The sequence below is a fragment of the Benincasa hispida genome, chromosome 2 (assembly GCF_027475165.1).
Source record: "Benincasa hispida cultivar pf3 chromosome 2, pf3_genome.v1.1, whole genome shotgun sequence".
NCBI lineage: Eukaryota > Viridiplantae > Streptophyta > Magnoliopsida > Cucurbitales > Cucurbitaceae > Benincasa > Benincasa hispida.
Genome location: NC_143479.1, coordinates 15,158,329 through 15,185,548, shown reverse-complemented (window position 1 = coordinate 15,185,548; position 27,220 = coordinate 15,158,329). Strand labels below are relative to the sequence as shown.

Genomic DNA, 27,220 nt, shown 5'->3' with positions numbered 1-27,220 from the left:
AAGTATATTTTTTTCAATATTTTTTAAATAAAAAAAGCTTAAATAATAATTATTAAAAAAAATCTCTAGGCCTCAACTTTAAGCCCATTTGAGATTCAAGTGAATTTGAATGCTAAAAAAAATCTATTTATTGTAACATCTCACTTGGCTCCACACTATGGTATCTACTCGACAGTAAGAGTAAAGTAATAATTGATGTACGTGCAAACTAACTTTGGAAATAAAGTGTAGACCTCTTAAAATTTGTCCTCCATCATATCTGCCCACATATTACTTGAGATCATAATATAAAAAGTCACTGTAAAAAGCTCCTAAGATAAATTAAGTCAAAGAAAACAAACATTATAACCATTCTAAATAAAGAGTCTTAACTTTTTGTTCCTGGTCGGGCAGGACCCAAGTAATTCGTCACTAATCCCATAATAGCAAACCTGGATTCGAGACCAAAAAATAGTTAAAATCAGAAAATGGGTGTAAACCCGATGCTATTGAATCATATTAAAATGTTTTTTCTTAGTACAATAATTGGGGATTGGGGGATTCGAACTTGCCAATCACCATTGAGCTAAGCTCGCGCAAATCATATTAAAATGTTGATAATGTTAAAAGAAAAATCATTCAAACAAGATGGTTCAAGATGATATACTTAGACTTGACTTTATTAGATGCTCCAGAAAAACAATTTGGAAACCCAAGATGGCCGGTAAAACTCAATATGGGTAAAAACAAAATGCTAAATTATAAAATATAGGTAAAAATAAAATGCATCTAACACCTTTATATAATAAATTTTCAACAATTGTTTTGAAAATGTAATGAAAATCACCTATATCCTCAAAACTGTTGGGTAACATTATTATAGACAATCATACTACCATCTCTCCCTTATCTTAAAATTCTTAACCCATCATCGAAGGGAGAAACTAAGAGATGTAGTTTCACATGTCAGTTGGCCTCATGGGACACTGTTACCATGCCACAACTCAGGTTGGAGGAGCAACAATTTGAATCAACACAAGAACAATCAATAAATGGAACTCATTATTTACTCGTAGCTAGTTTTCTGCAGCCTCTTTTTTTATATCTGTAAGTGTCCGAGCCAGCTTACACGCACCTCGACTAATCTCACTGGACAACCCACCTGACCCTACAACATTCGGGTGTCAAAGAAACTCGTAGGATATTAAATCTTAAGTAGGTGACTACCATAAATTGAACTTATTGCCCCTTAACCATTTGGCTATTGACCCTTTCTCTGCGGTCTCATTGGTCACTCATACCTAAATTTAACAGAGTAGATGTAGGAAATATTATTACAATTCTAAGGGCATATTATCATATCATTAGCTAAGGAGTTTGCTAGTGATAGATGATTAAAAAATAGAGTGAGTGGAAGCGGGGAAGGCTACATTTATTTAGTACTCTTGGATAATTTACTGTAGTTTCTTATTTTGCAAATTCTCAATCTAAATTTCATTTCAATTCACTGATTCCTATTCCCATGAAAAGTATTTTTTATGATAATTAATCCCGATTTATAAGTTACCTAGTTTATGCTCTAAACTCATACATAAAGGAAAGGGTAAGAAGCAAGTACAAAAAGGAAAATGTTTACTACTTTGATCATACTTTTGGTTTTGTTCATTTTAGTTCATATACTTTGAAAATGTTCGTTTTGTCCTTAGAGTTTCATCTTTGGTTCATTTTGGTCCTTAAATTTTTCAAAAAGTGACAATTTTGATCCCTTAAAAATGATATAACAATGAAAAATGAAGAGACCCAAAATGGTAACTTTTTCAAAGTTCAAGAATCAAAATGCTCCAAGGTTGAAAGTATGAGGATCAAAATGGACATTTTGAAATTACAAGAACCAAAAGAAACCAAGTATAGGAACCAAAATGAATATTTTAAAAGCACAGAAACCAAAATGAACAAAGTCAAAAGTACATAAACCAAAGTAGTATTTAAACCAAAGGAAAATTAGAAAAAGATAATGGAATATGTCAAGGGAGGAATGTTCATGGTTTGCATACAACATTTAAGGCTGACTCGAGGTAAACTAAAACTACAATGATAAATGCCAAACCATATCTAAGATTCAAGGTTCCTAAATCTCAAGTATTGAGGACGCAATCAATTCTGAATCTGAAAAATCACAAAACACGATTGCTACTGTAAACTATTGTAAATACTCTCTCTTCTTCTTATAACGGTGTTGCAAATTAGATATTCATGAACTTGTAAAGCAAGACAATTAGCAACTTTGCAAATTTTGGTATCTATAAACTTATAGGATATAAACAACTAACCAATACCCTGAGTTAACACATGAGAACCAAGTCACCTAACATGACCAGTGTTCACCTAACACAACCCAATACCCTGAGTTAACACATGAGAACCAAGTCAGGACACCTGTATGAGGGCAGTAACATTTGGGATGGTCCAAGTTTCACTAGATTTCAGTAATTTATGGGTCTTTGATTAACTTTTCAAAGTTTAAATTTGAAAATTAGCTATTTTGAAAAAATTGAAGTATTTGGCAATGGCAATCACTTAAAATAGCCTTTGAAATACTTTCAAGTTCATTTTAAACCCTTTTTTTTTCCTTTATAAAAAAAAATTAAAATAAAAATGCTTTGAAATTTTTTTTTTTCTCTAGTCAATCTAAACATACCCATATGCATTGATTGATGTTAAGAGAACTCACTAACAGGAAATCCTATATTTTATTTGTTGTTGCAACTGATACATTTGTTTTTCATTTTCTGTTAATTAGTTGCTGGGTTGTTTATTTCTTTTTCACAGTGGGTTCTCGATATAAACTCATTATGTTGGTCACTTTAATCACTTGAATAAAGATGCATTTTGTGATCAAATTCCCTGTTATTAGAATTCTGTTTTCTTTAGAATTCCTTTATGGTATCAGAGCTTGAAGTCTAATCAACTGAAGAAAAAAAAAATTTCCCCTTTTTCCGATAGGTTTCTTCAGCAATGGATACTCCCACTAGAGAGCAAATTTCGTCTGAAACAATTTCTTCTCCAACTCCATTCAAAGTTATCAATCCTAGAAGCAAGATTACAACTCTGAAATTGGATGAGAGCAATTTTTTATCCTGGAAACTTCAGATTACAACGACTTTGAGAGGATACGGGCTTGAACGATTCATCGACCAAGAAACTATTGCTCCACCGAAGTTTATATCAACTGAATCACCATCTTCTTCTACAAGAATACTAAATCCAGAGTATGATTTCTAGGTAAGGCAAGACAGACTTATTGCTTCTTGGCTTCTTGGAGCTATGTCGAAGGAAATTTTGTCTGAAATGTTGGATTGTTCAACGTCTCAAGGAGTCTGGAGTATTCTCATTGCAAGATTTGCTTCACGCAATATGGCTCGTGTTCTTGATTTAAAAGGAAAATTGGAAGCAATGAAGAAAGGGAACATGAAATTGGAGGAGTATTTTCAGAAAATCAAAGCCCTAGTTGATTCGTTAAAGGCAGCCGCTCGAAGAGTATCCCACAAAGACCATGTTATGCATATCTTAGCCGGATTGGGACCTGAATATGACTCTACAGTGTCAGTAATCATAAAAGGGTCTACTCTCAATTACTTGTTCAAGAAAATCGGATTGAAAGACACGGCTTGATTAATGCAAATGGCTCTACTCCTTCAGTCAATCTAACCACGCAAAATCAATCAAAACAACCTTCCTCTTCTCAGTTTCAATCCAACAACAATGTTGGTGGTAACAGACGAGGTAAGAATCCAAATGGGAAGCAGAACAAACAGTTTTGGAACAATAATGGTAAACCTCAATGCCAAGTATGTGGCAAGTTTGGACACACAACTTTAAAGTGTTATCTTCTTCTTGAGAAATGGTTTCATGGACCAACTTCAAGCCACAATACACAGAATGCTTCCTCAAATCATCAAGGACAGAATATAAGTTCTTCTTGTGTGAATACTCTATCAATACAAAATGATCTCAACCGGGAAAATCAGTGGTTTCCAGACTCTGGAGCTACTAATCATGTCACAAATGATGCATCAAATCTGACTTTTGGAAATAAATATCTTGGGGACAACAAGGTTGTTGTAGGCAATGGTGCGGGTTTGAATGTTTCTCATATTTGGACCTCTTTTATGCAATCTTCTTTTCCTAATGCTTTTTTGAATACCATTTTCCAGCTTAAGAATCTTCTTCCTGTGCCTAAAATAACCAAAAACCTTATAAGTGTCAGTCAGTTTGCTAAAGACAATCATGTCTATTTTGAATTTCACTCTAATGTTTGTTTTGTGAAGGACCTCAATGGCCAAACTCTTCTCAAAGGCAATCTTATTGATGGACTCTATTGTTTTGCAATGGAAAAAGCCAAGTCCCAGAGGATTTTCTCCAAGCATAAGCCAACACCAAAAGCTTTTTCTCAAGCTCTTCACACATCAATCACAAAATGTAATGGCAATCAGTCCTTTGTTCTTTTTTTACTTGATATATGGCATAATAGATTAGGCCATCCAAGTTTAACTACTGTCGAGCATGTTCTTCAATCTCGTGATATTTCCTATTCCAATAAAAATACTTTCTCTGTTTGTCATGATTGTGCAATAGCTAAAAGTCGTAATCTTCCATTTATCAATTCTCAAACTACTTACTCAAAACCCCTACAATTAGTTGTAATGGATGTGTGGGGACCATCCTATCAAACTTCTAGGAATGGCTTCAAGTATTATATTAGCTTTGTTGATGCCTTCTCAAGATTTACATGGATTTACTTTCTTAGAACTAAAAATGAGGCTTTCAATGCATTCTTATCCTTTAAACAAACTGTGGAAAAACTTTTAGGTCATTCCATACTTTGTCTTCAAACTGATGGAGGAGGTGAATTTCGTTCATTCATCCCTTATCTAAAATCTCAAGGTATTCAACATCGAATGACTTGTCCTCACACTTCTCAACAAAATGGTATGGTAGAGAGAAAGCATAGACATATTGTAGAAACTGGTTTAGCCTTGTTATCTCATTCATCTCTAAATCTTGACTTTTGGGATGATGCTTTTTCCACTGCAATGTATTTGATAAATAGACTTCCTAGAGTAGTCCATCAACAAATATCTCCTTTAGAGAAGATTTTTGGCACTAAACCTGACTATTCATTTCTAAAAACATTTGGCTGCCTATGTTATCCATCCTTGAGATCTTACAATCAACATAAACTTGATCCTCGATCCACTCCATGCCTTTTCTTAGGATATAGCTCTATTCACAAAGGATATAAATGCCTATCCCAATCAGGAAGAGTGTATATTTCAAGGCATGTTATCTTTGATGAGTCAAAATGTTCTACTTCAGCTTTTCTTCAAAATAGTACATCAGTGTCCTTTCTACCAGCTTTTGCTTCAGACCCTCCTATCCTATAACATTATCAGTCATCAAATAGCCAACCAAATGTGTCAACTCTGTGTCCTGCTATCAATGACTTGACCAAGTGTCCTTTAATAAATTTTGATTGCCCATTGTCTAATGACCATTCTATTACCTAGTGTTCAAATGAAATGCATAGTAGTCCCACGTCTGTGCCTTCAAATACTCCCTTTTCTTCTTCCCCTAATAATGACAACTCTTTGCCAGAGTCTTCTTCTCTACCTCCTACTCAAAATTCATCTCCACACCGCTTGCAATCCATTTCGACTGTCCCAAATGAAAATGAAGGATCATTCACTCTTGTACCTCTGCCGAGCTCTTCCTTAGTTGTTAATCAACATCCAATGGTCACTCGGGGCAAGAATGGGATTTTTAAACCCAAAATATTTGTTGTGGAGTATGTCGAAGAAGAGCCTCCAAATGCTAAAGAGGCATTAAAATGTCCTCATTGGGTTCAAGCTATGACAGAAGAATATAAAGCGTAGATTGCTAATGACACATGGTCTTTGGAGTCTCAACCCTCTGAAAAAAAGGTAATTGGATGAAAATGGGTTTTCAAAATCAAGAGAAATTCTGATGGTTCTATTGCTCAGTATAAAGCACGGTTAGTTGCTAAAGGATATAATCAAGTTGCTAATCTTGATTATACAAAAACTTTCAGTCCAGTTATAAAACCTATAACTATTAGGGTGTTATTTACTCTTGCGTTACACGATGGATGGAATCTGAGACAAGTTGATATTAACAATGTATTTCTTCATGGTATATCAGAGGATGAAGTATACATGACTCAACCACCAAGAATGATTGATAAATCAGCTCCTACAAAGGTATGTAAACTAAGAAAAGCACTATATGGTCTAAAACAGGCTCCTCGTGCTTGGTTTGATCAATTAACATCCTTTCTCCATCAAAAAGGGTTTCAAAATTCTAAAGTTGATTCTTCTCTACTGATTTACAACAAAAAAGGGTGTTATGTTATATTCTCATATATGTTGATGATATTGTCATTATAGAGAGTTCATCATCTATGATTGATAGATTGATTTTTGAATTAAACAACAAGTTTTCTCTTAAAGATCTGGGCTGACTGAACTATTTTTTGGGTGTTGAGGTGTCATATCCTGAGTCTGGTGGTTTGTTTCTATCACAAAAGAAATATATATCAGATCTGTTATATAAAGCAAAGATGCAAGATGCAAAATCTATTGCCATTCCAATGGTTAGTGGGTCTATTTTATCAGCATTTCATGGTGAAAGGTTTGATGATGTAAGGCTGTATAGAAGCATAGTTGGAGCTTTGCAGTATGTAACTTTAACAAGACCAGAAATTTTATCTTACAGTGTAAACAAAGTTTGTCAGTTTATGCACTCTCCAAATCGTCTTCATTGGCAAGCTATCAAGCGAATTCTAAGATACTTAACAGGAACAATTGATCAGGGGCTATTGTTTAAGAAGCCAAAAGATTTGACTATTCAAGGTTTTGCTGATGTTGATTGGGCCTCAGATCCAGATGATAGGAAATCAACATATGGAGTTTGTGTATACTTTGGAGGAAACCTGATACAATGGACTTCAAAGAAACAAACACTTATTTCCAGATCAAGTACAGAGGCTAAATATAGAAGCTTGGCTCTTGCTTCATTGGAATTGGTGTGGTTACATTCTTTATTCACAGACTTACATATTAGATTATCACAACCTCCAACTTTATGGTGTGATAATTTGAGTGTTGTTCACTTGAGTGCAAATCCAGTTCTTCATTCTTGTACAAAATATGCTGAAATAGACATTTACTTTGTTCGTGATCTTGTGCAACAAAAGAAGATTAGAGTTCATCTTCTAGCTAGTGCTCAAATTGCAGATGTCTTCACCAAGCTCTTATCTCCTACATCCTTTCTTCCATTAAGGGACAAGCTCAATGTGTGTTCTTCTCGACACATAGGCTTGAGGGGGGTATTGAGAGAGCTCACTAACAGTTGGTTTTCCTATATTTTATTTGTTGTTGCAACTGATTCATTTGTTTTTCATTTTCTGTTAATTAGTTGTTGGGTTACTTATTTCTTTTTCATAGTGAGTTCTCTATATAAACTCACTATGTTGTCACTTTAATCACTTGAATAAAGATGCATTTTGTGATCAAATTCCCTGTTGTTAGAATTCTGTTTTGTTTAGAATTCCTTTGATTGAATAGTGCATAAATGGTTGAAGTGTGTGCACGACTATAAATGTGGAGATTATCAAAAATATCATAATCCCTAATACAGTAGGTGGCAAAATTTGCCACCCAGCATGGATGAACCCTTAAGAATTGGTTCGAACCCTAGCTCATAAACATTAATTCTTGCATCTACAAAGCGACGGAAAAATCAACCTAGAGAATTTAGAATGTTTAGATTTCAGACAAACTCCAATTTAACTATTGATCCGTATGAAGTAAGTGTGAAATAGAGATCGGGAAGGGAAGAAAACTCACATCATTGCCATGGAAATCTGCTTAAGATCGTTCTCAACATTCCTCATATTCGCAAGCGATTGGGCGCAAAATATGATTGCCAGCCACGAACTAAGCTTGTACTGTCCAATTTCAACCAAAAGGAAGAGCGTGGAATGAGTAAAAAGTAAGATCGCCATAGTAACCGTATGAGTACTCGAAAATAAACAGAAATTACCCTGAACATGACACCGGCGATGCCGAAAACTACGGCGATGAAACCGGAATAATCGACGGGGAGATCTTGCGGATTCACTGCCGGAGCAACAAAAGGCTTCGCCGCCGACGGCTGCCGTGGATCATTCGCTTGTGTCGACATCTCTTGACTGGCTCTCAAGTCTCGACGACTCGGCCTCTCTCCACTCGCCCCGATATAATTGCTTTGGTGAATCTGATTCTTGCGCATATAGAAAATACCGGTTGCGGTCCGGTCTATTTTCGGCCTGCATGATAAATATGGACTGATTCAACTAAACCGAACCGGCTCGTCCAATACAAAATGATATTTAATTTTTTTTTTTCATCCGTTATCAGTTTATTCCTCCAACATATATTAATTTTACTCTAAACTTTTAATTTCATTTAATGACACTCCAAAATTACAAGTTTTTCATTTGAAAATTCTTTAGAAAAAAAAATATTCTCATATGTTTTCAATAAATTATAAAATATACGTGAGTACAAAATGGAGAAGACTTCAAAGAAAAATAACAATTAAGCTAAATTTTTTGTAATGCTTGATGAGTTTGTCAATATTGTTCCATGGTTAATCTGTACCTTGATCAAATTTAAATTTGTATAATTTATTATTATTTTTTTACCATATATGAAATGAATTTCTAACTTCAAGATTAATAAAATGTGCACTATGTTAATTGAATTATATTTTATTTTGATAAATTTGTGCAATATTTAATATTATTTAGAAAAAAATAAGTTTATGAAAAAAAATTATCTTGTGTTTTAGTTAAAACCAATCGGTGAATTATGTTGTGTTTTTGTTTTTGTTTTTTTTTTAAGGTAATTTAGGATATTGTATCTTATATGTCCATTAACTTTTGACTGTATAACTATTTGGTTATTGGTCTAAACAACAATTTTTAAATTTATAGACTTATTAGACACAAAAGTACATATTTAGAGTTATAATAGGTACAAAATTTTTACTATACTTCTCATTTGGATAATCTAACAATTAGTCAAATTTGATTCATTTATGACAATTTAAGAGTTTATTTAGTATAACTGTAAGTCTCACACAATTTTCTTTTAACGAAATTTAAATGACGACATAAATTGATACGATTATGAGTTTCAAACATTTAAATTGAAACAATTATCAGTTCATAATTTAATTAATACAATTTTCAAAATTCATAAGTATATATTCATAATTCTCTTAACACCTATGTAAAATTTATCAACCTCAATTTTGTATCTAATAAAACTTTAATTCTCAACTTTTTATAGGATAGTATACTAAAAAAAATTAATCATGAGATAAATTTATTATTGTGAAAAACAGTCAATGGACCTTTTTAAACTCAATACCAAGTTGGAAAAAATAAATTTGTTAGCCAAAATAAGCATAATAGTTTAACTAACACAAAACTTTACTCGGCCTCATAAATTAAAATTTTGATTATTTCACTCCTCATGTTGTCAATTAATAAAATAGATAAAGATACGCCTAAGAAAATAATTATGTCCAGAGTAATCCTCTGAATTTTTCATGTTCTTCCCAATTGAAAAGAGACACACGAGTTCAGGTCAAATATACACTGCCCATTAGTAGAAAATAAAATAATAAAAGAATATAAAAGGGAATATTACAACATATTGATTAATGTGGAGCAAAAGGACCGAAATAAGCATAACAAAACGAGAACAGCAAAGTCTTCTAGAACCCCATTTGGAAATTGCCCGATACACTCCACCTCAGTTATCAAATGTTGATGAGTCTTTAGTTGGATGGGAAAAATTCTAATCCTACGGTAGTATGGACTCTTCCATATCTCTCTTTTCATGAGTGATATGTGTCACCATTATATTTTCTTATATTAAATTTTCACATGTCACACCTTTAGTTTTAAACAACCATATTTGTCATTTTTTTCTTCAATTAACAACTTCCTCTCTCTATCTTTCAATTATTTTTTTTTCATTTGCCTAATTTTAATTTATTTCATTCTCTCTTTTTTATATTTGATTTATAACTCTTCACAATTCCGCTTATTTTTATCTTCTTTACCAATTTTCTCATTATTTTCATTTGAAAGCAAATAAAAAAAAAAAGAGTTGATTTTATTTATTGATCTCTAACAACCCATGTATTCATATTCTTCTCTAACAACCCATATATTAATTTTTTAACCTTTATTTTCAAACTAATTTCAATTCTTTCATCTCTATTCCTAGTTTTATTTGTTTTTTTACTATTATTTTAATTTATTTTGTGTACTTTTAAAATAAAAAATAGAAGAATAATGATTTATTTCAAATTAATTATTATATTTGCGTTATATTTATAATTATGCTTATCCATTATGATATTTTTTTACTTGTAACTTTATATTTGAATAATTATTATTTTTTACAAATTAAATCAACGATTAATTAAAAAAGAGACTTTAATGTGAAAATAATAAATTCTTAATCCCAAACAAGCTAAATTAAATTTTATCTTATCTTATTTTATCATGATAGACTAAAATTCTGAATGAAGTAAAATAATTGGAGTGCAAACCTTCAAATAAGGATGATGAAGTGTGAAATTGTATTGAAAATTGATGGAGAAGAGACTAGAGAAGAGAGGATGAAGATCAGAGTGTGACATTGTTAAAATGATATGAAAATAATGAAGAAATTGATAAAGAATATAAAAATAAGAGAGTGGGAAAAGGAAAAAAAAAACAAAAATAAAAATAAAAGGGAAATCAAATATAGGAAAGAGAAAATGAAATAAATTAAAATTAAGTATATAAAAAATAATATAAATTAAGGATGGAAAGAGAGAGTTTTTAGTGGAAGAAAAAATAAGCAAATACAATTGTTTAAAAGAAAAGGTGGAGCCATGTAAAAATTTAATATAAACAAAAGTATAATGGTGGCACATGTCATTCTCTAGAGAGGGAGAGTATGAAGAGTCCATAGTAGATTTTTTCCCTTGAGGAGTCACTATCTTTAATATTATCAAAATAATGCTAATAACAATAATAATAATAATAATAATAATGAACTTATTGTTGAACATAATTACGAATCAATCCAAAAAAATGAACCAATCAGTTCGGTTAAAAGTCGGTTTTATACGATTAATAGGATGAGATTCGGTTTGGTTTTCCAATATCTTAATCTGGGAAAATCAATTCGGTTTGGTTTTCTAATATCTTAATCTAGGAAAATCAATTCGGTTCCGAATTTGATCAAAAGCAACTTGGGTCTCTCAGGTTTCGGTTTGAGCATTTTGTCTTCCTCGGCCGGCCACTCCTTCGATAACCCTCGACGGCTGGATAAAAACCCTAATCACTATGGAGGTTCAGTATTTCTCTACGCCTCCTTCTTCTAAAGGAGCTACTTCGAAATCTGGACGCGTTGCAACGCCAAGCTCATCGCCTCAACTTTCATAGGTAATAAGGCCATGGAGACCATCGATGTAAAGGAACATTCGGAATCAATGGTCGAAGCTGTCTTCACTCAAACAACAATGGATTTCTTCTTCGCCTATGGGGCGATCTCATGCTACCTCCATTGTGAATGCCTATCTATCTCAAAAGTACTTCCATAAACTCCAACTCCTCTACTTGCTCTGATTTAACATGACTGCTAGGTTTTAGTTTTTTGAGATTTTTATTGTTGATTTTATGGTTTAACATTCAGGTATATGCCTTCTGTGGAGCTAGGCTCTCTCAATGAAGCGTTTGATATACGAAACAAAGCTTGGTTGAAATTGTCTTAGCAGCAGGTAATTTTTATCTTAGCTGGTAGTTTGCTGGATGTCATGAACTTAGTTAATCCTTGGGTGTGTAATTTTGATATTCAATTTCTCACTGTGATTGCCCTATCGGCTTAATTTTGTTGGTTTGGTAATGATTTTTTATATGCTCCAAGAGTACAAAACCAAGAAGTTTTCTGTTCTGAGTCTGCTCTAAACTATTGGGTAATTCATGACTTTTGGCATGAGGAGAGGAATATAATCTTTCATGTTAGCATCGTTTATAATTTTTGTTATTAGTTCACATGGGATTTCAAACCACTTTTCTCCCTACCATATTTTTGTTATTAACCAAATATTGTTTTTTTTTAACAGTTACTCATGTTTTCATAAGGCAAGGATTGAACATTTTTACCATATACAAAAAAGTAAGTCCATCAAATCCTTGCATTTTGAGTTGTTTAGAATGGAAAAAAAAAAAAAAAGGTTCTTAGCTCTACTTGATGTGTGCTTAGTTCCTATTTTCTTGATGTTAGTTGTATGAGCTAGAGGAAGTCGATCAAATAAAGTTGTGAAATTTGATGACTTCATTTGGCATTTGGAGGCTTTGGTAAAACCATATTTTTCCTTTTTATTTAGAACAATCAATAATCTTAGTGCATATTTGGGAGCAATTTGTGGTATAGTTACACAATTAATGCAAACATGAGATCAAACTTCTCAATTAGTCAAAATGAGTATAACTCAACTGATATATTGCTTGTATTATCAATCTCAAAGTCGAAGGTTTGATTCTACTACCTCACATATTAATTCAATACCTTTAAAAATAATAATAATAACAACAAAAAACAAAAAAACTTCTCATTTAATTAAAGTAAATCAACAAAACCACCAACCTCATTGTAGTTCGTGGAATTTTGAATAATCAAATCTAATGATACCAAATTGAGAAGTATGGAATATCGATATGTTAATCAAATATGTAGGGTAGACTGGCAAATGGCTAAAATAAAATGACATTTTAGAAAAATGACCAAACAGATTTTTCTTTGCGAAAATGACCAAGAATAATTTGGATACTATTTAAGATATAACAATGGACAAAAGTATCCTTATTGTGAAGTCCAAACAATTATAACAACCTAAAACAAGATCTAACAAACTAAATCACCCTAAATCAAGTCGCCTCCTCCAGTAAGGTAGCTGAGGGTTCTAACGATGATGTTGATTAATTGTTCTTTGAGAATAGTGTAAATAAACCTCTCCCGCATTTATCTAGGACCTTTCTACAACTGAAATAACGCAAGGCTTGCGTTAGTTTGTCATAAAATCCCCGTGTTCGACCCTGGACTTACTAGGAACTTGAGTTAGATTTATACTGGATTTGATTTAGGAAAAGTTTGTACACATTATACAAAGTGCTTAGCATCATCTCAACGCATCGCCTAATCCTCTCACCCAGAGAAGTGATTCATCATTCATTTCCATCTATCTCAACCTCACTTTTCACCCTTATTTATACGCACTTTTAGATACAAATCACAAGGCAAACAAAAATAAAAGAAAATATGGATTTTGGAAAAAAAAAAAAAAAAACCACTAAAGTGGGTTTTTCCACTAGCATGAACATCACACAATTCTACTCAAATCTCCAAAGACGAGTGGCCTTCTTGAGGTTTTTCCTATTTGCATGGATAAAAGGGATAAAACTCAGTTAACCTAGAAAAGAATATGACGATAGTAGTTAACAACCCTTTCATGACACTTACTGTCTAACTAACTTGTTTAGCCTAGGATAACATAACAACATTCAAAAGCTCGCGGAACATCACACATTTTAAGCAACCTCAAGCACCATACATAGCAAACTCGTAACATATTTATAGAAGCAAGGTTCAATGGATCCCACCCTTAAAACTAGTCCCCAATATGCAAAAAATATGTACAGTTAAAAACAAGGTAAACACCAAGACTCTTCTTCAACTATATCTTTAAGTGACAGAGCAGTAGTGTAATTATCCTCTAGAGGGATGACCACTACCTAGGAAAAGGAAGACATTTAAACGAGTGAGCTACTAGCCTAATGAGTGACTAATAAAACATAAACAACATGCTTTAAAACAGAAACTTGCCAAGCAAACTCATACTTAAAACTTTCATCTTGATATAGCTTAAAACATAACCTTTCACCGTTTCTAAGTTGAGAGAGAACCCTTTTGCTCAATCCCTAAACATTAAACCTTAGTTGATGTAGAGTGTTATCAACATAACCAACACCGAATCTACCAGCATGTACATGGTTATTACTAAGTACCGTCATTCCTTAGGTATTATTTCCCGGATATCTTCTCATTGTCCTTCAGTATCAGGTTCTGGTAATCATCATAGTACTCATACTTTGAAGTAAATCTTACTTTGAAAGCATAGCATCATAAATCATATGCTTAAACATTCTTGCTATTAAGCATTACTTCCAACACATGCTTCTTGAATATTAAGTATTAAAAAACTTAAGTCATGCTTATAAACTTCGTTAAAATTAGCATGCGTTAATAGTTTAATGAAACATAGTTTGCTTGGAAATCATTTTAAACATTCTTTAACATAGGCAAGCATGAATCTAAACATTAAGTAAAGCATGTATTACTAAAACATTTGGAAATCATAAACTTTTGTCACTCATAACCTTAAGTGTTTCTCTTAGGGTTGATAGACTTCTCCTATTGGTGTTAACCCTATGGATATAAACACCATGTTTAGTTACTAGCATTGGCCTCCTTGGGAGGTTAATTTTCATAAATGAGTTCAACATATAACTTAATATAGGGTTTCATATCAACGCATACCTATATGCATTCAACACTTAGAAATTTCCCCTTGAAGTTTAAGCCTTTTCCAAGCGGCCAACACACATCACCATCGCACACACTCATGCGTCAATCGCATGTCCTAGGTGCCCCTTTCAGCCGCACATCAACGCACACACTACACCTTTATGTGTTCAAGCCTTTAGCAAACGTCCACACAGCCCAACGCATAGCTCAACGCATGTTGGCACTCAACCTTACCCTTGCATGCACGTTAGCCTAGTGAGCTACCTGCTTATTCAACCTAAGCAGCTACCTGCTTGTTCAAAATTTTCAGATTCAATTTTAAGCTCAAATAACTTATTATCCAGACTTTATCTTAAAAAATTTCCTTCTACAAACGTGTTTAAAATTGTCTTAACTAGATTATCTAAAAATTTGAGCTCAGAATTCTTTCAACTTCCACCTCTGGCCTAGATTCATTCAAGAGTGTGTCCTTTTTGTAATATCTCCAGCTTCCAACTTAATTCCTATGGAGGTTTCTTTTGGAAGCCTTAGGATATCAACTAGACTCACTAAACCTTTAAATGGCTCTAGAATCACCTCAATAGCACGAAAGAAGAGTTTAAATTGAACCTTTGAACTGAAGTTTCCTTCTTTATACCAAGCTCTAAATGACTTCAAGCATTCTTAGGCTACCAAATCAATCACTAAGTGGGATTAACTCACTTAAGCTTGATAGATGGTCCATTATACCCAATGATTGAGTTGCTACCACCGTTTGATCAATGCATGGCTTAACCTTTTCTTGACACAATCAACACATGCCTTTGGCCTACACATGGCTTCAACGTAACTAGCCCCTCATTTGGTCTCACTCCTTTGTCGTGGCCCGTATTTAAACAACGCGTAGACTTAATTAATGCAATGCAACCTTGTCCCATAGCTCCATTGCTAATGCCATCGTGTAGCCTAAGTGTCATCGCATACCATTTTTTGGTCGCATGCCCTTCTCAGCCATCGCATGCCTTGCGCCCAACGCTTGGCCTACGACCTTCCATTCTCACAGCTCATGCTTAGCCAATGCCTCATCATGCCCACCGTCTATCGCACTTGCCTTGCACATCATTACCCAACTAACCTCGTATGGCTTATTCAACGCATTGCCTATGTTTAGCGCATGGCAACCTCACGACCACACTCATCTTCATGGCATGGTCTCGCGCCCATCACTGCTCTAAATAATCTCTACGAGCCTTGGTTACCGCACACCCCAAGCTCCATGTGCCAATGCCTCAAAATCCAATGCATGGTCATTCTTGGCTTCCATACTTAGCCAATTTTCTTCATCCATTGCTCTTTTGAATTACCACTCGAAAGCCATATATTTCAATACTTAAAATTGTCTTCCTTTCTTCCTTAATCGTCTTCATTCTCTTCCCTACAAACATAACATTAACTCATGCTTAACATACTAACATATTAATAAATATACCTATGTAATGAAAATAGGGTTCGTGGTTTACAATTTAACTGAATGATTAAGGCATGCAAGGTAATTTTGAAGCTGAGATTGACTGAAGAAGTGTTCTTGTTTTTCTCAGCAAAAACTCTTCTCTCCTAAAATTTCCCAAAAATTCTTACTCATTTTGGTTCCCACAAGCCAATCTAAGGTCTAGGAGAATAGTAGGGAAGAACTATTGGTGGTTTACATCTTGTACAAGAGGAGACTACAGCTGATTTTGTTGATTAAAGTCTTCAAATGTGAGTTATTATGAAATCCTTCTGATATTCTATGAACATGCTGATTTTGATGCTAAAATTAATAAATTAGAATGCTTAATGATCCTGATTTCTTCAGCTGTTTGCTTGTTTAATCCAACAGCCGATGCTTTGGAACAGATGTCGAACTATTTGAAGTTCATGAAGGAAATGCTGTCAAAGAAGAAGAAATTTGAAAATATGAGACTATGAGTTTAACTGGGGAGTGTAGTGCCATACTGCAGAAGAAGTTACCTCATAAATTAAAGGATCCTGGGAGTTTCACTATCCTTTGCACTATAGGGAATCTTACAGTAAGTAAAGCTCTTTTTGATTTAGGAGCATCGATAAATCTAATTGTTGGGTTTTATGTCCTAAAAACTCGCAGTTTGTAAAATAATAAACATTTTCTATTATCAATATACTTGTTATTGATCTCATAAATTGTATGAAAGTCTAAATCCAATTAACTAAGACCCATGACTATTGTATGAGTACTTGAACTTTATGTGAAGACATAAGAGTGGATCAGGTTCGAGTAAATAGTCAAAATGATATATAATACATGAATGAGGTTGAGTACCTTATTCTGGTAACACCATTGGATGCGGCCTACTCTGTAGTTGTTACAAAGAGTTGTAAAGTACTACATATGATGTGATCCTAATTCGTATATGTTATGACATGAGGAGTGAAGGTGTCCCATGCAATGAGTTTGCATAAGATCAGGACCAAGAAATAAGTCACTCTTACTTTATAACGTTGTTTACTATTTAAGACTGATTATTTCACCTAGATGACCTAGGTAACTCAATTTTAATCCTGAGCTAACTATGAACTCCTGTTTATTCGAGATTGCCTTTAGATTTGCATAGTTGAGGGTTGGTTCAACAGCGCCGGCTCAATAAAACTCCCATTTCAGGGGTAAGACCAAATAGATAGTTGGGGACATAAGATGCAAGACGGAGTTTACGCCTACCCGATTTAGGGATAGGAGAAAAGTTGTTCTCTCAAGTACTGAATCCAAGTCTTGAACAAGGGGCCCCACCCTCTCACTGGGCTGAGAGAGTTTGGTTTAGTGATTGTATCACAAACCAGTTGTTCATTAGAAGATCAGTAGGGACTTGAGGAATAAGACATAATCTCGGGGGTAAAACAGATATTTGACCCAGCCGTTATTATGAACAACCTGTGAAAGGTCGACTTGCTGATTATGGTTAAATCATGTGGACATAATATATCTACAGTGAGGGAAGTGCAACTATGGGCTTTAGTGAAGTGACCCATTAGTTAAAGAATGGGGATTAATTTGGCTTAATGAGTTTAGCTAATTAATCTCGGATCATTGGAGCCCATGATCTGTAGGTCCGCGAGGTCCCCTACTAGCTCGTAACGGACTAGCTCTAGAATAGCGTGATAAGTTAATTTGAAACATTCAAATTAGAATTAAGGGAATTAATAATTATATAAAATATAATTATATGTTTAATTTTAAAATTAAATGAAATAGGAGAATTTATATATTTAAATATGATTTAAATATATAAAGATAGATATGTGTTAAAATTAATTTAATATTTGATATTAAATTAATTAAATTTTATTTAATAATTAATGTATGAAATTAATTAAATTTTTCATTTTAAAATCAAAATAGATTTAATAAAATCAAAATTTGATTTTTTGAGATAAAATTGAAAAAGGAAAAGAAAACAAAACACTTAAATGGAAAATGAGAATATTCCATTATCCATCTTTTGAAGTAGCTCACACAAGAAGCAATATCTTTGCCTTTTCTTCTCCAAGCATGAGCTGCAACTCATGCAACTTTTTTCTTTGCATGTTGATCTACAATATAATGAAAAGATTGAAGTGAAAATCGGGCATACAATCTATAGAGAATTTTAGATAAAATTCATGTTGAAGAAAGGGTTCTTCAACAAGGTTGTTGCAGTGAGTCTTTCTCCTTCATCCTTTGATTCAAACTTGTTTTGAGTCCCACAACTCAATCTAGAGCACCAATAGAATAGTAAATAAGATCTTGAGGTGGTCTACAACAAGATTTGGAGAAGATAGCAACTGGTGAATGAGCTTTGAAGAAGTTCTACAAGAGGTATGTCTTGAAACCCACTTGTTTCTGCAAAAACATGCATTATATTTTGCCAAAATTAGTGAATTTGAGTGCTTAGATGATTCCTGTGCTTCTGCTGCTGTTGATGCAATCCTACACTAATGTCATTATTTGTGTACAGGAAATTGGATATAGGGGAAATGCAGTCGGCGACTATATCACTTCAGCTAGCAGATTGTATAGTAAAGCACATGTTAGTTAAAGCTGATAAGGTCATTTTCCCAGCAGACTTTATTGTGTTGGATATGGAGGAGGATGCAAAAGTTCCAATTATTTTGGGACGACCATTTTTGCCAATAGGTAGCGTTTTGATAGATATCCAGGAAGGTAATCTCACATTAAGAGTAGATGATGATGAGGTAAAATATAACATCTTCCGGTCTCTAAAATTTGTTGAGCTTGAGAATTCTTGTCATAAGATAAATGGAATAGATAGTAAAGTGGATGCTCCAGAAAATTGTGAAAAATTAGAACAAAATCTTGGTAAGAAAAATGATAAAGAAAATGTGTTCAGTCCTAAAAGACCTCCCAAATATGGTACAATGAACTTTCTCGATTATGTCCATAAAGGTGATGTAAAGTTAATTGATCAAGAGAAATTAAACTATTCATTTACTGGTGATTGCAATTCTGCTAATATTTTTTGTGAATGCCAGTGTGGGCAAAAATTGATGATCTCAGGTGCTTCAGTGCATGGAATAGTGAAGCCCTCTTGGGATCTTGTTTGACTTGGACACCCTATCTAGCTAAAGATGTTAAACTGAGCGCTTCTTGGGAGGCAACCCAAGTGTTTTTAGTTTTTATTTCCTTTGCTTATTTTTTTTTTTTAGGATAAAGAGCTATCTCATGTTGTTTTTCTTATAATCTTCAGGATTGTGATGATGTTTAAGTTTTATCAAGTACTAGTCCGCCATCCAGATTCGTGGATCCCCACTCATGCCCAGACTTGTATCACTCATCTATTGTGTGGTTTATCTTATTTTTCATGCACTGAGGACAATGCATCATTTTAAGTTTGGGGTGGAGGGCGTTATATGTACTTGGTACTTGTGCTGTTTGTTTAACTAATATGTATGTTAATTTGAGTTGAATGATTTATGCATGCTAAGTTTTTTATTTTTATGTTAATGAAAAATTCTTAAGGATGTTTTGAAAACGGGTTAATTTTGGTTAGGAATAATGCCTAGACTGGTTAAATTTGGATCTTTGGTTGCTTATTCTAATGATGATGGTTGATGAGTCACTCTTGGTGTATATCACGCTTTGAAATGGAAATTGGATAACATAGTCCTATCTTGAGTTTTCTTTGTTCTAAATTCTTCTTTATATCCTCTGTTTATTCTGAGCACGAACTACTTTCATTTAAAACCTTTAACTGAACAAGAAATTAATTTAAGTCAATTCGGTTGTCACTTCAAAAGACCCCGCTGGTTAGAGAGTGTCTTGCATGATGGTTAGTAATGTTAGACTGGGGAAGGTAAAAAAGAGAGAGATTATTTTGCCTGGAAAAAAAAAAACTTAAAAGAATGTCATTTTGGAAAAAAAAAAATTGTAATGTGTATGCATGGACAGGGGTAAAAAGAGTTGTCATTCCTGTGATCAGTTAGGATACTTGGGATTTGACTAGGTACGAGTCCCTATAGTGTTTGTATGAAAGCTAGTACCCCTAGGTAAAATGATGCAAGTTTATGGCCCTTTTAGAGTGAGTATTGCAGGCGCTTTAATTGATATATTACTATCTTGAGTGTGTTGGTGCTCGATGATTGGTGCTTGGGCTAGAGTAGGGGGAAAACTGATAAAACTTAATTAAATCTTAAGTCAGTTAATGAGTTTTAAATTAAAGGAGGGGTCACACACACACGCAGGGGAGAAAGAGTTTTGGCTTTAGAAACTCTCAATGGTTAGGATGTGTATGAATTTTTCTGTGGATAGGTGTTGCATGTATTGGGAATCTGATGAAATTTGAGTGAGAGCATACATACCTAGGATCTTGGCTATGCAGTATTTGTTATTCTTCTTATTTTTTGTTCCTTCCTTCTTTCATTTGCTCAAAAATACTAAAGTTTTAAGTTTTTGGTGGTGAAAAGCACCTGAAAAGTTCTTTAATTACTTTCAATAATGGAGTTACTATTGCTACTTTTGTATGGTTTGATGTGGTTTATTGAGTGATTTCAGGAAACCAAACAATAGGAGCAAATTGGGCAAAAAATGATCAAAACCCGTGGCAAAAGTCCAAATATGAGTATCTAGGGGTCAACTATGGAATTAGGAAGGAAGCTAGGTCAAATTTGAAGAAAAAGAGACAAAATTTAGAAGAAAATTTGGGGGGTCAGCGTTAAGTTTGTGTTGCAACGCTGCCCCCCGACGATGAAGACCCAAGAGTAGAGAACAGGGCAGTGTCACAATGTTGTGATTCAGTGTTGCGACGCTACGAATGGCAAGTGTGTGGTACCATTGCTTCGAATGTCAGCATTGCAACACTGCGATAATTCTTCTTAAAGAGCAACAACGCCGTCTGAGAAAGGGAGAAGAGAAGAGTTCTTGGGAGATAGTTCGACCTAGGGTAGAAAGCACTCATCTGGAAAGTGATTATGAATAGGAGATCAACCTGGAATTCGTTGGCAAAGGTCAAGAAGATCGTGACTGAGATCTAGTTACGGTGAAGGGAGATCATTTCTTTAATTCTTTAATTCATTCTTTCTCCACGGCAAATTTTCTTTGTCTAGGCATTATTAGTAGTAGAATCATGTGTAGCTAAACTATAAATTCTATAATGTTGTTGATTTTTGGGTATCTTGAATGGGTTCTTGATTAGATTTCTAAATTATCTATTCTTAATGCTCTTGGTTAACTGCCCATTAATCAATTGATATAGGGTTAATCCTTCTGCTTGAGAAAGAGATTGATTTGCTGGATATGGTTATTTAGATTGTTATTCAAAATTGCATGAGAATGATTCAAGAATAATAACAGGTGTAATTGAAGAGTTTTAATGCAACACTAGTTTAGGCAATAGGAAGAAATTCAAACTTGATAAACTAGTGTTAGAACATATTGATCTTGAAAAAGAATTTTCGAATTTAGAACTTCTAGCCTCAACTAATCTTTATTAGTTAATTGCATGTCAATTTCCATTTGTAACACCCTTAATGAAACAACAACCTGGAATCGAACTCCTCTTAGTTGTCTCTTTCTTTTTATTAGTTACACTTTAATTTAGTTCACAAATCAATATTTTGGTTGCCTAATTAAAATCAATAAAGAACTACAATAGCTAAGGTTTGGAGAAACTATTCACACTAGTCTCTGAGGACGATTGATAGCTCTCAAAAAGAGCTATTATTCCAAGCTTAATTCAGACTCATTATTGGATTTTATGTGTTTATTTTCCTATTTTGTAGGTACTGAGCAATCAAGATGTAGAATTAGTAATTTGAAGCTGAACGGGGTTAATTTGAAGCAATTTGGAGGTGATTTGAGCATTCGAGCTTCAAAGAAGCAAAAATTATGAAAATGCCACTGTCACAGAGTTGCAATGCTAGCCTGACGCTTGCCTGACACTAAAAGGTAGAATGTGCAGCACTGTAACACTATGAAGTTTGCACAACGCCAGCGCTGCAACGCTCTTCCCAGCGTTGCGACACTGCGATGATTTCCATAAATACCTCCCTTTATCTTTAGGTCAAAACATGCTGACTTTTGGGGGCTTAACTGATGAAAGACGAAATTATTCTTCATTCTTCTTCCTTTCCCTTCATAATTTAGTGTCTTTAGGTTAGTTTTTCTTTTTGTTTTGGGTTGTAATACATGGATCGGATGTGTATCTCGAATTTTTCTATGAATTAAGTGGTAAATTCTATCTAATTTTCTTTGAGCAAGAGCCATATGTCTAATTTCTTGAGTTTTCTGGAATTAAATTGTGATGTTCTTCAATTCTTTATTTTTCTTTGAATAATGATGAATTTAGATTTGTATTTGTGTATTGGACTGACGACCCTATCATGATTGCATATCTTCGCTAGTTAATTTTGAGCTCGCACGTTTCCTTGTAGTTCGTCTATGCTTTGATTTTACCCCGGTAGCAATGGTTTAATGTGTATGTTTGAGATTTATAGGATGTCCTTGAATGTTGGCCTGCATGTTTAATCCAGATTTGAAAAATAAATTGGTTAATTGAATATGGCTTTTCCTGACTTTTAACCGACGTGATTAAATCCTTATTCTAATGTATATATTTTTCTAATTCTATATGATCGCTGAGAACTCAGTAGAATTGAGAGCATATAGTTTAATTAGGACATGGTCTTTCCGACCTTAATTAATAATTTGGACGCATAATTGATTTTGATTTAATTTATTGTCAACCTTTGTAAAGATTAGTTAAGTCGAATCGATTTGGTAACCGTGCATGCATATAATTGAACGTTCGTTTAATTATCGATTTCCATGATAGAAATTACATAGGATTTTCTCTCTTTCTCTAGAAATTAGATAGATTCCTATTCTAGATTAAATTTACCCTTTTATTTTAATTTCACACGTTATATCTCTTTCACACCAAAACCCTCCATTCACTGCTCAAGTTAGGAAATTAACTTAAGGAAACAAATCGCACTTCCCTGCTGATCGACTTGGACTTATCACTGTTGCTACGTCTTTGTAGTGATAGAAGTAGTTTGATATTATACAAACTTTCTTCGTGGTTTGGCCAAAAACTTCAAACCCTCATCACTGGCTCAGACTTACCTGAGAGTTCGACCTTTCTGCAAATTCTTCAATCTTCAACTCAATTCCTTTGAGATTTCCTTCTAATAGCCTATCTCATCAACTAGACTTATCAACTTTCAGATGTTAAGAATCACCTCAATAGCTCGAATGGATTGCTCAAACAGAGCTTCTGAAGTTAGTCTTCCCTTATATACCAAAGGTTGCATGATCAACTTTAAGTCTTAGGCTGCCACCTCACCCTATAAGTGAGATTAATTCATCTGATCACGACAGTTGGCCACCTTAACCGTTGATTAAGCTGATTGTATAAAACCCGCACCTCACTTTCCCCTTTTTCATGATGTTAATTGTGTAAGTAAGCAAAATGTTGGGTTAAATGTTTAAGTTAGATTGGATTTGTGCGTTTGAGGTAAATGATAAGTTTGAAGAGGGAAATGTTTAAGTATGGGAACTTAACTCTCAGTTACTTACTAATCTAGCCTTACAAAGAGAATTTATGGCTAAGTGTTGGTCGTGTCGAGGGGTGCTTGAGCATCAAGTAGGCACAAGGCAGGCATCGAGTAAATGTTATCGAGCGTCGAGTATAAGGAATTGAGGAAGGGTCGAGCGTCGAGTATAAGGAATCGAGGAAGGGTCGAGCATCGAGTATAAGGGATCGAGGAAGGGCCGAACGTCGAGTATAAGCGATCGAGGAAGGGGTCAAGCGTCCAGGGTAAGTGAGGATGGGTCGTGCTTCGAGTACGAGCGATCGAGTAAGGAGCGTGCATCGAGCGAGCTCCCAGCATCGACTTTCCCATCGAGTATTGAGTCCTTCCATCGAGTATTTGACAGAGAGCCGTGGAACCTTTACTCGAGTAAGGACCTTCCTCCATTGAGTTTTTCCAACGAGGATCGAGTTAGTCGAAACACTTAGTTTTAAACTTCTATTTTAGTTATCCAGATAGATGGCTTAATCTCGACCCTTAATCTCCACTAATGGATGAGGTGGCTTATGGAGATTTCATGCAAAGAGTTGGACGTGAGTATAAAAAGAGAGGAGAACTTCTAGGGCTCCTTTTGGGACGAATTGTTCGAGCAAACAAGATGAACTTAATACCATTAGAAAGCTCTTTGAGTCTAGTTTTTGAAATTGAGCCATTGGAAGGGAGTTCTCGCTGGAGAGAGAGCTAAAGAAGGAAGAAAGAGTCGAAGGTTCATTTTTCAGGCATTTTTTAGGACTCGACGAAGAAACGTAGTTCTAGACCGAACCACATAGAATTTCAAGTTGAAAATTTAAGGTAACATTGTTATCACTCTTATGAGTAAGTTTGTAGAAGAAACTTTTACAAGATAAGGCTTGGGGTTTGAGTTACATATTTTAGAATCTAAACTTAAAAAGTGTTGAACAATCAGACAGCTTCATGGTCTAAGGCCACTGGGGAAGATTTAAAGCTCCAGATCAAACCATGAAGAGTTATTTAAAGCTACAGATCAAACCACGAAGATTTTTACACTGAAACTTTGAGGCAACATTGCTAACACAATTTCGAGCAGGTTTGAAGAAGGAATTTTCTTAAAATGAGTTATGGATTTCGAGTTATTGACATTAGAAGCTGAATCTAGAATTTGTTGGGCGAACAGGCAACTACTTGCTAAACGTGGGCTTAGCACCCCAAAAACCCTACTAAGTACTGGGTGTGGGCGTAAAAAAGGAGGCGACCCGCTGAAGTTTAAGCCCTTTTAAATTCGACTAAGTACCCTACACCCTAAGGTAAGTTAAGAAGAGTTGAAAGCGAATTGTATAAATGTGAGCTTAGCGAGTCTAAAAAGGGAAACCGTGACTAGTAACTAAAGTAATTTGATGCATTCACAAAGTTGACATTAGTAGGAGAAACTCATCAATCTTAAAAGGATTTCCCAGTGGCTGTGAGCGACTATAATTTTTATAAATGTTTATGAATGATTTGACAAGTCATGCTTTTATGAAAAATCATTTGTTGATAGCCAGCCTCAAACATTTACCTAGCTATTTACCTACTTGATGTTTACGAATGCTTGGTAGGTTAATAACTTATAGAGTATGGATAGTTATGGTCCAGACATGATGTTCTACAGTAATTAATGTCTAGTGCTTATAAAGTATGTTACCCTAGACAGAATTTGAATGGTTAACGTATGCTACTAGGGAAAGTTGGATCTATAAGATAAGCTAAGTGTGAGGTCTAGGTGAAGGACTCCTAGTAGAGTATGTTTAGCTCAATACCTCGAAATGATAAACGAGTTTAGAGACAGTTGATGATGGGATCCTAGCTATGTAGACGTAGGGTCAGTATGACTAGAAAGGTGATGGACAGAGGATCCACAACCCAAGAGATGAATTCAAGTTTTAGTCAAACTTGTTAATGAAGAATGTTATGCATTGAGTTGGCTCTGTATTAGCAAGGACTATGAAGAGGGATAAACTATGTCATTCAATGATAATTGTTGATAAGTTTATAGGTTTCAAGCAATTAAGCTTCATGAGATTGCTTAGCATTTTCCTCAAGTATGTACTTGTTTGATCGCATGCTCAGGTAATATGATTACCTTATTTCATATAAAGTATTCTATGTTGAAGCATGCGTTCTAAAGACTATAGCTAAGTTTCCATAAATGCTAAGCTTAAAGGTACGTTCTGAAGGATTTATAATATATATGATGTTAAAGCATGATTTGTCGTTAGAAAGTCGGATATTGAAAACATGGAAGGTGTCCAGGAAGTACCTAAGGTGTTGATGGTACTTAATAACTCCACATGCACGTAGAAAGTTCTGAAGAAGAGGCCAAAGTATGGTTTCTTAGGCTATATTTGAAAGGCTGATGTATGAGTCTCTTAAGCCATATTTTAGTAACCGAGGTCAAAGTATGGGTCTCTTGGCATGATATAAACAATGGGATCTTGAGCGATGAATGCTCGTTCTCAACTAAGATTCAAGAAGTATCCACAAAACATTATTATATTTTATGCTTCAAGTGTTATGAAGTTGCTCGATGAGTTACTGTTAAAGACATAAGTAATGATCAGAAGTGACACACCTTGACTAAGGTGATAATGGAAGTTGGGCCGGAGGGTCCCTCCCTCAACCAAGCTGAGGTTCAGTAAGGTTACGCTCAAGAGCAGACCAAAGGAGTCGCTCTCTTGTAAAGATATTTAATGTGGAAGTTGAGGCCTAAAGGCCACCCGGAGCTGATGCCTATGTTATGGTTAAATTCTAGTAGAGAAGTTTTATGTAATTACTTGCTTAGCTAATTTCTCAGTTTTCAACTACGCTTTTCAATTCATGATCTATTTGTTAAGCATGATTTATATATATGTCTTTTACATTTCAAAGGTTAGTCACTCACTGGGCTTCTAGCTCACTCTGTTTAAATTTCTTCTCCACAGGTAGTGGTCACTCCCTAGAAGACAACTATGTTGTTACTCTGCCACTCAAGACCAAAATGCTAGAAAGTCTAAGTAAGGGTTTTGTATAAAGTAGTACATATGTATTATGTCATGTAGGGACTAGTTGAGTATGTTAGGTTTAGTGCTTATGTAAAGTGTATAAGTTGTATTATTGGAGAGTAATGTAGAACTCTATTAATGTTTGTCACTTGTCTTAAGTTGATGATTGAGTATATATATATATATATATATATATATATATATATGCATACCAAGGTTCTAAGTCAGGTTAAGCAGGATAGTAGGCAGTAAGTACTAGTAAGAGGATTGGTAACTGCTGCGGTCACATTTCCTTACAGGTCTAAAGGGTAATCTGGGAGGGGATGTGACAAATTGTCTTCCTTTGGTTACCAGTGGATAGCCCCTTGCCATCAACACTCGTCAACGCAAGGCTCTTACCCTTGCCATTGCATGCTACCCCTTGGTCGCATGCCCCTCTTGGTCATCGTATGCCTTGCCTAAGGCCAACGC

General features: G+C 34.5%; 1 protein-coding gene and 1 long non-coding RNA gene across 5 annotated transcripts; one reads left to right on the top strand and one right to left on the bottom strand.

The window, feature by feature from the left end:
* Window positions 1-213: 213 nt before the first annotated feature.
* On the bottom strand, window positions 214-8,345 carry LOC120072028 (asterix-like protein). Its single transcript, XM_039024448.2, has 3 exons — window positions 8,101-8,345; window positions 7,905-8,005; window positions 214-431 (listed from the first exon to the last, which is right to left on the bottom strand). The coding sequence occupies exons 1-3, from the start codon at window positions 8,326-8,328 to the stop codon at window positions 368-370; spliced, it is 393 nt and encodes a 130-aa protein (XP_038880376.1). The 5' UTR covers window positions 8,329-8,345; the 3' UTR covers window positions 214-367.
* Window positions 8,346-11,331: 2,986 nt separating this feature from the next.
* LOC120070613 (uncharacterized) lies at window positions 11,332-21,372 on the top strand. Of its 4 annotated transcripts, none has more exons than XR_016527533.1 (5): window positions 11,333-11,697; window positions 11,802-11,886; window positions 12,232-12,284; window positions 16,552-18,540; window positions 18,680-21,372. It is a non-coding gene; the product is annotated as an uncharacterized LOC120070613 (long non-coding RNA). The 4 variants fall into 4 exon arrangements; XR_016527535.1 differs by adding an exon at window positions 16,271-16,430 and having other exon boundaries at window positions 11,335-11,697; window positions 16,552-21,372; XR_016527534.1 differs by having other exon boundaries at window positions 11,332-11,697; window positions 12,232-16,430; window positions 16,552-21,372.
* The last annotated feature ends 5,848 nt before the right edge of the window (window positions 21,373-27,220 follow it).